We start from the raw sequence: 12,663 nt of genomic DNA, 5'->3' as shown, positions 1-12,663 counted from the left end.
TTTTTGTGGGGTTTCCTTTCCCCTCACATACCTATTCTTATTATTTTCCAGTATTCCTTGACTATATTAGTTGGCTCTTGCAGGCATCTACAATATGTCCTGCTTTTCCGCACTCTTTGCACTTGAAATCTTCACAGCCACCGAGATGGTGCAGTTCACACTTACTGCACAAGGGAAATCTTCCCAAGTATCCCTTTTGTGGAACAACTATTGGAGGCTTCCTTTCCTCATTTATTTTGTACAAGGGTCGACTTGGTACTTCCTTGTTGATTTTCCCCATTTTCTTCCAAATTCCCTAGCCTTAATCATGCCATCTAGGACTTTGATTTCCCAAAATTGGAACGCTAGCTGCATAGTTTCCTCGAAGGTGTGGGGCTTGTATGCTTGTATTTGCTTCCTGACTTGATGTTCTAGTCCTTGGAGATATGCACTGATTTTCTTGCTCTCTGGTCCAATCAGTTCTAAGCATACCATGGATAGATCTTCAACTCGTATGGTGTAGAAGGCTAGATTGGACTTCCTAGTGCTTAATTGACTGAATTCATGTTCTACCTGGGCCAAATCTCCCGTACAACATAATTCTCTTATCATTTGCCATTTCAGTTATTCCCAAGAGATTATATAGGCTGCATCTACTCCTAAAGCCTTTACCTGGATACTCCACCATATGATGTCCTTCCCCATGAGAGTGCAAGTTGCAAATTTTACCCTAACCTCCTTTTTACACCTAATCTCTATTCCTTTGATCCAGTGGATTAGGCTATTTACTCCTTCATCTCCATAGAAGGATCCTAGCTTACTATAAAGAAAATATTGGTAAGCTTGACTACGTTCCTTGCTACTTCCTTCTCCATGGTCAACTCTGAGATTTCCTAATGCATCAAAAACTTGATGTTGAATCATGGTTTGAATGGCGGTTAGGTTAAGTAGGGTTAGGATAGCAAGGTTGTTTTCCTAAAACAACAGATGAGAGGATTACTGGGTTTTACCTAAAAGGTCAATCATATTTCCTATTTGTATGGTACTTATAGTTGCTCTCTTAGCAACTTGTCTTCTTATTGATTTTATTATTATTTTCTAATTGGTATTTTTGTATTTTTATTGTTGATATCACATCTTTTGGTTGCATCTCTTGCAACCTTCAAATAATAGCATGTTATTGTGGCTTCCCTAGCAACTTACTGTTGCTTTCCTAGAAACTTAACGATTATAGCATGTTAGTATTGCTTCCCTAGCAACTTACTGTTGTTTCCCTAACAACTTATTGATCATAGCATGCTGTCGTTGCAATATATTGGCATTATAACATGGCTTACTATAATGGGAGGCGGGGACAATGTTCCTCGTGTTATAACGCCGTTTTAATGTGCCACCTTAGCTGACAACGACGGTTTTATGACCCATTCTTGTACTATGATATAAAAGTATGAACTCTTTTAATCAATGCATATGGTTTTTGTCAAATGGGAAGTGCGATGATGTAGCGGAATCCTAGGCCAATTTAATCATAAGTGGATTGTCATCATCACTAACTTACAAGGGGCGGCATTTTTTTTTTGACGTATTGTTAAACAAACATGATTTTATCTATTAATTAACCCAAAATGTTTTAGCACAGATTACTAACACCTTGTCAATATGAACATAAAACTAGTTATTTAACATTATTCTAAATTCATAAGAAAAGTTTGGGTCGGTGGCGGAACCAGATGGGTCGTTGGAGGTACTACAGCACCCTCAAAAAAATTGTTTTATGTATATAAAAAAAAATTATTTGTAAACATTCTATTTTATTGTACCCCCAGCTAAAGAGATTCTATCATATTTTTTAATGCCCCGAATATGATAACTACATAGAATATTTATTGATAATGTTTATACCCCATATAAAAATTCTAGCTCCGCCACCGGTTTGGGTTGAGGAGCGCTTAGGTCTAAGAAGCTATGTGAGCATTGTTTCTTGGACGCAAAATTCATACTAAACAAGATCAAATTTAGGTATTGTTTTTTTTACTTAATATATTCATGCAATAAATTTTGCAACATATATTACAAATTCTCTAAATAATTAGTTTTTATATTTTAACAATTTATGTTGTTTTATCATAAATAATTTTTTTTTTTAAAAATCACTAAACATTATAATTTTTAACATCATTTTTAAACATATTGATAAAACAATCATTTATTTGTATTCAGTTTATTTAGTAACAAAACCTTTTTTATGTACAAACTAGCCACTACCATACATCTCCATTCACCTACATTATCCATGCACTAACAGTCTTGGTTTAAATGAAACCAAACTTTGTACATATAACATGTATGTATAGCTTTAAATGATAAAATATCAGTGGAACAATGTGATAAATGAATTTCATTTCAAATCATTAAAACCAATTTAGGTTGAATTTAGCAATTCCAGGTTGTTAATTTTATTTCACAAGGAGATACTTTTAAACATACAATCAACACAATAAAAAGAAACTTTGTGATAAAATCCAATATAACATCGCTTAAAAGAACAATAATAATGGGAAAAAAAACTATATTTTCATATTGGAGTTTTGCTGAAAGAAGAATATATAAAAATGGGGCAAATTATTCAATGAGGATCCTAGAAGATAAAAAAAGCTATTTATTAACCAAAAAATGGTAAACACTATACTATATTATATTTGTTAAAGTACGAACAAAATGCCTATATAAATATATGTTTCAATTTGATTTAAAAAATGACCAACTATTTGGTTTGAAAAGTTCATACCAATCACTAAGGGTGTAAACGAGCCGAGTCGACCCCGAGCCTGACCAAGCTCGAGCTCGGCTCATTTAATTTTGAGGAAGCTTGAGCTCGAGCTCGAACTCGATTGGAGCCTTAAAATGAAGCTCGAGCTCGGCTCGTGAACAAGTTAATGGGCTTGCGAGCCTAATCGAGCCTAAACGAGCATATATATATATATATATATATATATATATATATATATATATATATATATATATATATATATATATATATATATATATATATATATATATATATATTTATGCTCGTTTAGGCTCGTAAGCCCACTAATTGAAGCTCGGCTCGAGCTCGTTTAATAAACGAGCCTCATATTTAGGCTCGAGCTCGGCTCGGGCTTGTTTAATTTGATCTCGAGTCGAGCTTTTAACGAGTCGATCCCGAGTAGCTCGGCTCACTTACACCCCTACCAATCACCCAATTGTTTTTCAAACCAATCAAAGTTTTGTAATTCAACAAAATTATTCAATTTTGATCATATAGATACATTCTGTTAAACATATACCGGGTTTATAACCGACATTTTCCGATAAACTTGAGGCTTTTTATGACATTATAAATATGTTCTTAACTCTAAAAATATTTTTTGAAGTTTATAAATACAATTTTAAATATATAAATACCTTTTAAAACATATTGTTTTGCTTATTAAATATAAATAAACACATTTACTTTTTAAATACGATTTTCATTATAAAAATATGTTTATAAAGGTTTAAATACACTTTCAAAAATATAAAATACCTTTAAAAATGTTTTTAAACTTAAAAACATATTATGTACCTTATATTTATACATTTAAAAATATAATTAAAAATGTATGTATACATAATAATAATAATTGTTGTAATAATAATAATAATAACAATAATAATAATAATAATTGTTGTAATAATAATAATAATAATAATAATAATAATTGTATTTTATGTGTTTCAGTAATATTATTTATATATATGTTGTTCAAAGTCTAGATTTAAAAAGCTTTCCAGACTAGTGGTAAGTTATTGAACTTGTGAGTTGAGGGTAGCTGGTTCGATTCCTATCAATGCACATGTGGCTTGCCACGTGTACATATGACCGGCTCAACCTGTAAAAAGGGCAAAATCAAACTTTTTTTTTGCAAGTTTGAGGCATAAACGAACATAAATTCTGTCAGAGGGTAAAACCGACATTTTCTTGCAAACTTGAGGCTTTTTATGACATTCTCCCTTATGTTAAACACCCTAGTATGTCATGGACTAACCTCTTAACCATTTTTTTTGTACATTTGATTTGACAGGATTTGAACATGCATTTCTCATAAAGAAGTGTTTGTAATCTCCCTCATCACAACCAACTACGACATTAGGGTGATGGTTATATACAATATCATTAGAATTTATTTAAAAATATAACATTAAATTAAAAAAAAATACTAATTGATAAAAACTATTGATTTTTCTTCATTTAATCAAGAGGAGTTGATCCGTACATAACAATTTTTCTCCGTACACAATTAGTGCTTTAAAATGTTGTATCGTACAGCTATATAATACATGAATTGTTGTGTATAGCAAAAAACTGTTGTGTACGAATCACTTCCCTTAATCAAGTAATTAACTTTAAAAGGAAAATCTTAAGGTATTACATTTATATTTTATTTTTGTTAACGATAACCTATTTAGTAGATAACAAATAAATTCAATTCATATGATAACATATAACCGTTGGTATCTATCCTAGTAAAATAAAATAAAAATTCAACTCATATGATAACATATGACCGTTAGTATATATTCGGATAGAGAAAAAAATAGAAATCCATTAACTTGAACATGACCTTTAAAGATTTTCTTTTTGTGGGATAATTTTTTGATAACTTAAGACAAAAAATTTATAAAAGTTTGTTGTATTTTATAAAATGTACCCTCTTAAAAAATAAAAAAGGAAAATCCAAAATAAAAGGCTGTATCCCCGCGCCACACCTAATTTAAAAAAGCACTATTTACGGGTTTTTCTCTTTCACCATCTCTTCACTTTCCCGCTCCATCGCCCCCTTAAAATCCCCACGTCTCTTCTTTTCCCTCTCACACATTTTCATTTTTCTCCGCCGCCATGAACCGTCGTATCAGAAACAGATCTTCCACCGCCGACGGCTACCTCCGCTACCTAAAGCCCGGAGCTCTTGCTCAACTCCGCGACTCCAAAATCATTGCTAAATCTCATCACCGATCATCCGCTTCTCAGATCTATCTCCATCGTGTTTCATCCTTGTCGCCTCTTTCTTCACCGTCGCGATCTCCTAACGCCGCCGGTGTAGGACAGCAACAACAGGAGGAAGGTACTGGTACTGTTGCCGCCGCCGACGGCGGTTCCCCTTGCTTTTCCGTCAGATTTTATGGTCCTCGGTGTCCGCAGAGGAAGAAGCTCATGGCTGCTAGATCTATGTTTTTTCTTGACCCTAACCCTAATACTCCGACATCAGATGGTCCTGAACCGGTTATTGATGCTTTCCCTAATGATTTCTTAGTTGCTCATTGATTAAGGTAGCAAGTTTGTTTATATCAATATGTAAAAGAAACAAAATTACATTAGTTCGATTATATATTAAGATGATATTCAATTGAAGGTTAGTAGGGGTTCATCTTTTTGTTACTGGATTGGAAGTTTTCCTGCTCCTTCGAAGGATTATGTGAAAATTATGTCTGTTAGGTCAAAAAAAACATCATCAATAAAGCTATTAATTGTTAAGTTGAATTCATGTTTGTTATTAAGTCTTGTTTTTATATATGTATCTGATTTGAGGTTCTCAATCCACTTGCTCATAACTGCTGTTTAGCTAATCAATGAATTACAATTAGGTTTCATTGCGATAATTGGTTTCTTGTTAAAACATGTATTTATTGATTAATAAGTGCTTAGTACTTCAATTCCATGTTATAGTTTGTCAGATTCGTAATTATGTGGGAATTAATATGCATGCTGTGGTGTCTATGTTAATTTCTTTTCCAACCATCCATCTAAAACTGTGTAATCAAACTGATGAATGAAGATTCTTTCTTGACATGATTATAAAGAAATCTATGAATCTATCATTTATGAGTATGAGCTGATTTCTGTTGTTAGGTACCATGTATTTAGTTTCATAACATAGTGATAATGATTAAACTGTTGAAAGAAGTAGAGAATGTCAAGAGCTACAAGTGATTGATTATCTTCATTGATGGTTGAAGTGTTATGTGTTATTATGCCATAGTTTTGATACTAGAGCATTGATATGGAGTTGTAGTTTTGAGATGTTAACTACAACATAAGTAAAGTTTCGGGTTCACTATCAATGCAATTGCGGATATTTGTTATCTTTGAAGGAGATCATGTGTTATAAAGTAAAATTTGAAAGGTATCTCTAATCTATTTCTAAATTATATGTTGTAATGATGTAGTTCATTCAATAGGTATCCATGAACATACTCTCCTAATGAGAAGACTCACCAATCAATGAATTATATAAGTTCACTTGATGTGTTTAAGATCTTAATCTAAGCAAAAGATCGTTACAGTTAAATAACAATTTAAACCTTTGTGATTGTTTGAACATCCTAAAATGCCTTGTAATCAATTTTCTCATTCGACAAGATTCTTGGGAACATGTTTTCTATCCTTCATCGACTTTCAATCATCATTTAGACTTGATAAATTGGTTTAAGTGTTGCATGTTTTGTCAACAAGCAAATCCCAAAGGTGTTAAACCCACATTGTTTTGGTACATGTGATTTTGCATTTTCTCACAATCTCATTTTGTTTTGGATGATAACAAATATTAGACCCACATTGGGATTATTCTCCAACCATTTATATTGTGTGAACGGTATATTCATAAATCATAATATCGTGAAAACGAAAACTCGGGCCTCAAGGACCCAATCTTATTCATGAGTTATTGGGATCGATGTCTATCTAGAGTATCAAGAGAAACCTAATGAAATAACCAAAAATTAGGGGGTGTTTTCAGCAAATAACCATGAAATTTTGAGTTATGGAAAATAATCACGAGATCTGCAAGGGGTTTTGTGGATCTCTTTAATCCTCTGAGGAACGGCGTACTTTGGAAATGACGTGACACCACTAAAAGACAAAAAATTGGGGTTCTAATGGTTCCTTAGAGGTGTCTCTGCGGATTACTTAATGTCTCTGAAGAATGGGTAAATACTTAAAAATCCCAAAAAAATTCTCTGATTTTTTTTTCATACCCGTTCCTCAGAGACGTTAAGCGGTCCGCAAAGGTGTTCACAAGATCCGCAGAGACACCTCTGCGAAACCTTAAAACCCCCCAAAAAAAATTATCTTTTAGTGTTGCCACCTCATTTCCGTAAAGGTGTGCTAAGTTCCTCAGAGACGTTAAGTGATCCGCAGAGCCCCCTCTGCGGATCTGATGGTCATTTTACGAAACTTGAAATTTCATGGTTATTTGCTGAAAGCACCCCCTAACTTTTGGTTATTTAATGAATTTTCTCGAGTATCAATCCATAACATCTTTATGTATTTGCATCATTTTTCCTAACTACATATGGAAACTCTAATCATGTACCTTATTGTACCATATGGTATGTGTAAGCAAGTTGTGGAGAAAAAAAAACTTAATGCATCTTACTGTAAATAACATTAGTTAATATATCCTTTAGACTTCATGTTATGTCACATAGAATGAATAATGACATATTCATATAATATCATGATGTACATAAAATGGATGATCAAATACCTTTACTTTATGGTGTATAACTCATTAAAAAAAAGGGTAAACTGCACCTCATTTTGTGAGCAATATGAACTCACCTCGTTGCAAGAATATGAATTCTCACTTAATTGATGTTACCAACTTTACTCGGTTCCACACCTACATCATAACATGTTATTCATATAGATCATATGATGCAAGACACACAAAAAACTCATACCTACATATGGGCATTGAGGAGTGGTTAAGCATACACTTTAATATCTTGAAGGAACTAGCACACGATTAGAGTCTTAGATATTCATATTGGTTGTAACTTTTTGCTACATGCCTATCGTGTGTTTATTGCCTATTTAATCACATAAATCCTGGCGTTCTTATTTTCCTTTACATGTTTGTCCTGTAATCCATGGTGTAATGTATCTATCAACCTTTTTTTTATCAAAGGCCAAAAAACATATAAAAAGATATACTCTTTATTGGTACATAGTAGTGTATGTGCCTCTTATAGTTCGGTATTTCAGATTCATTCCAAGGTGCTAATTAGTACTACCATTAATTACAACAATCTAGATCCAATCTAACTTATTCTAAACTACTCCTAATTCAACATATGTTATTTGAACCCACAAACCTTAAGAAGAAAAACAATAGTTAATATTGTTGGGCTAAAAGCTTTGTGGTTTGTAAAAATAACTTTTTTTTTTTTCATTTGACTGAATTCGGTCGGATAACCCTTTGGTCCCCAAATTTCATGTTTACAAGTGTGAAATTGATGCAATTTTGAATGGGATCGCGAAGACAAATGCAAATTGTCTATTACTTAAACCAGCCATAGGGACCAAAGAAACAAATTTGAAAGTCTTGCATTGTTTTCTTACAGGAAATTTTGAAACAAAGTTTCAATTATATTTTTATTTTTACCGTTTGAAAAGTCATTATCTTATTTTATTAAATCATAAAAGTTTGAAAATCATTCATATTTGAAAATTTTGATTTTAGATGCACAAAAAATGGTGTTTTTTTAAGCTAGAACATTATCGAAGATGTTAAAAGACTTAAAATTCTAGTTCATATTTGTGCCAATAAGACTAAGAGGAGTGGTTACGGTTCTACCGTAGTTTTTCCACGGTGTCAAATAGGAACACCGCCCCCCATTGGTGGATCTAATAATTTCTTATAGGGTATGTAGTGTTTACACAAGATAAAGTGAATGATCCAAAAAGTAATTAAAGGATTTCACAATAATAATATTACATAATATTTGAAGTTATTAAAATTGATAGAATATGACAACTTGTATTTTTTATATACAATTATCTATTTCTCTTATGAAATTAACAACTCTAAAAATGAACACATCAAGGTTTTGTATTATAAAAATTATAAATAACTTGTATTCTCTAACCAAATTAACAACCCTAAAAATGATAGCATCAAGGTTTTGTATTCTAAAATTTATAAATAACTTAGTTTTTCCAACATAGTATTTTTTTTTTAGATAAAGTCGGTAAGTAACAATAATTGTTAGGTTTTTTAATTGTTTAAGATTTGGAGTATTATTTGTTAAGTTATGGGTTATTCCATATTTTTTAAAGTTTCAAAAACCATCCCTATTTATTTATTGAAAGTTTAAACCAAAGATTTGTTTCATTTTCTTTAATAATAATTATACTCTTGCTTGCTTAAAGGAGTTGTTGTAAAATGTGAAAAAGATGGTATGCAAAGTTTGGACCAAAGGTATGTTGTATGCAACAACAATATTTAATACATAATAATTTTTTATTTTGAATAATTAACTCATACAGAAGAAAACTAAGGGTATGCAATTACATACCCTTGTCATGCTATAAATATGCCCATGTCGCCCCGTGTGCAATTGCATACCCATATATATATATATATATATATATATATATATATATATATATATATATATATATATATATATATATATATATATATATATATATATATATATATATATATATATATATATATATATGGGTAAAGTGAATATACTTAACAACCTTATATAAGCTTAGGTACCTAACTCCATAATACTACATCGGTTTGTATCATATTTACATTGTAATTGTCTAAGGTTCTTAAACTTCAACCCCATAACTTGATTATTTCCAAAATCTTTGGACTTTCGCCAATATCTTTCTTTTACATCACGTCTTTTTATCGAATACAACCTGATGGACTTCATATCCTACCGCTACAAATGAAATGATGTAGGAGAAATATAATGACGAATTTCCAAAAATTTTTGAAGTAAATCAAGTCTAGGGATGAAGTTTAAGAACTTTAGATGATTTCCATGAAAATTTAATGCAAAATGACGTAGTCTAATGAGGTTAGGTACCTAAGTTTATATAAGGTTGTTAGGTATATTCACTTTACCCTATATATATATATATATATATATATATATATATATATATATATATATATATAACCTCACAACCCTTAGTTCTCCAAACTTAAATCCAATTCTTATATCTTTCAATTGTTTTTTTCTCTCGAAATCACTAGAAAATGTCATTATCTTCATCTTCTGAAGAATTTCAATTTATGTTTGATGCTATTGTCGGTGCTGCTCAATTAGCAGAGCAAATGTATAACACTTTATGTAATGATGAAGCTGAAAGTTCGAAATGGAGAACACGAAGATATATTCACAGAAACCGTGAAGCAGCCGAACAACGATTGATGCATGACTACTTTGACGATACTGCTATTTTTCCAGTACTACTTTCAAAGACGTTTCAGAATGTTCAAACCTTTATATGAATATATAGTCAAAGATTTAACGAGGGAGTGTAGTTTTTTCCAACGCCCTGATGCTAGAGGTACACCCAGTTTCACTCCCTTACAAAAATGCACAACCACACTTCGTCAATTAGCTTATGGTATCTATGTCGCTACGTTAGACGAGCGTTTTAGGATAGCTACTAGGACCGCACGAGATAGTCACCATTATTTTTGCAAATATGTGATTAAGATTAGTGGTCCAAAATGTTTACATAAGCCTACACGCAATGACATCTTATAATTGCAAGATCATCATACTAGCGTACATGACTTTCCTTGAATGACAGGAAGTTTATATTGTCTCCATTGGGAATGAGAAAATTGTCCTACCTCACACCATGGTGAATTTACCCGAGGTGATCATGGTCACCCAACGGTCATAATTGAAGCGGTGACGTCACATGATCTGTGGATTTGGCACGCTTTGTTTGGTTCTCGTGGTTCGATTAACGACATCAATGTTCTTAATCATTCACCTATATTTAACAACATATGTGGCGGTTCTGCATTATATTCGTCTTTTCAAGTGCATCGAATGCCTTATCAGTATGGTTATTACCATGTTGATGAGATCTATCTTGAGTATGTTGTATTTGTTAAATCATTTTAGACGAAAAAAAATTCAAGAGAGCTGAAGAAAGGCTAGTATGGATGTTGAGCAGGCCTTTGGAGCTTTTAAGAAACGTTGACACATATTGAAAAAACCAACATTTTTTTCTGTGATAGAAAACTTCAAGAAATCATGTATGGATGTATCATATTGCACAATATGATTATTGAAGATGAAGGAAGAGCAATATGTGTGTATGACGAGTATAAAACCATCCCAGAGACACAAACAACAGAAATTGATGGCAATGAGTACATGGATAAGAGAGCAGTGATACGTAGCACTGAAACATTTGACAATCTTCACATGGACTTGGCGAAACACATTTATGGAATTCAACATATTAATCTCAATTTGGATCCCCCAGATGACTAAAAAGACGAGTTCTCAGATGAAGACTTCATAGTATGCTTTTAGTTATTTTATTTGTGTTTTTTAAAGTTTTTTGTGTTTTTCATTTTTAAGTTATTTAAGTTATTCTATTTGTTTTTTTTTAAGTTTCTTGTGTTTTTCCCCTTTTAAGCTATTTTAATTTTATTAAGTATTTTTCTTATTTGAATTAATGAAATTTGATGTTTTTATTTAAATTAAATTCTAAAAAAAACTGCGGCACCATACCCAATGTGTGGCAAAAAAAATATACTTTAGTGTTAAGAATGACATGACATGGCAAAAAATATGGTTTCGGTGACACCACTCCCTACAGCCTAAGAAGACGCGCAAACATTTTTAGGTCGGTTTTCTAAAAAATAAAAAGTCTACAAATGCTAATGCTTGGCGCATACAAAAAGGACCAAAAAGATATACAGATAAAAAATGAACACTGCCTTAATACTTAAATTGGAATGTTTGGATTATTTCTTCTCTTTTATGTAACACCTCGTTTTCCATTTAATTATTTAATAAAAGATTATGGGTATAAATAAAAATTAAACAAATAAGATTAATAATAACAATAATAATAATAATAAAATGAAAATAATAATTAAAAAATGAATATTTGAGGGATTTGTAATCATTTTCCAGAATATGGGCTAAAATTGGTTGCTTTGTAACTTTTGGTAAAAAAGAAATTGTTTTGAGGGTATAAATTCTGATTAATGAAAAATTGAGGGTTGGATATGTAAAATTCCAATTTACCTCATAAAATGGATGTGAATGAGGCCTTGGGCTAAATTCTTATTGCTAAAACAATACACACTAAAGCCATTGTAGCCCAAGAAAGAACATAACGTGAAATGTGTGTGTTTGTGTGAGATGCGACTGATCGAGAAAGGAACCAGGGCAAGAAGAGAAAAGGAGGAAAAAAGACCAAGTATTGCTACCATTAGAGCACCTTCAAGGTATGTAATCCTCCTTATAGTGCTTTGTATAAGTATGAGGGAAAAAAGATGCAAAAGGGAGGAATATGCTTTAATTTTTCAAAGTAAAATCTCCCTAGCCTATTTTGTAATTTACAAGTAAAGGCACGTTTCTGGAGGAAAAATGATAGATAAAATATTCAAAGAGACGACGAGGGAGACAACATATCCATTAGGCAGGAAAAAGAAAAGATGATTGTTTTAACCCAATGTTTTCGCATGGAATCTTTAATCTCGCTCATCCTAGGTAAGTACTCTTTCTTGTAGTATTTATCCAAAAATGTACTTCAATATGTTGGCTCTCTACGACTTTATGAGAGTAGAACTCCAAAACCCTAATTTGGTGGTT

General features: G+C 31.8%; 1 protein-coding gene across 1 annotated transcript; it reads left to right on the top strand.

The window, feature by feature from the left end:
• Nucleotides 1-4,820: 4,820 nt before the first annotated feature.
• Nucleotides 4,821-5,542, top strand: LOC111919051 (uncharacterized). The gene has a single exon (XM_023914663.2). It carries the CDS (start codon nt 4,901-4,903, stop codon nt 5,324-5,326), a length of 426 nt encoding a protein of 141 aa, XP_023770431.1. The 5' UTR covers nt 4,821-4,900; the 3' UTR covers nt 5,327-5,542.
• Nucleotides 5,543-12,663: the final 7,121 nt, after the last annotated feature.

This window comes from Lactuca sativa, chromosome 7 (assembly GCF_002870075.4).
Source record: "Lactuca sativa cultivar Salinas chromosome 7, Lsat_Salinas_v11, whole genome shotgun sequence".
NCBI lineage: Eukaryota > Viridiplantae > Streptophyta > Magnoliopsida > Asterales > Asteraceae > Lactuca > Lactuca sativa.
Note: the sequence above shows the minus strand (reverse complement) of the source record. Positions and strands in the feature narration are given on the sequence as shown.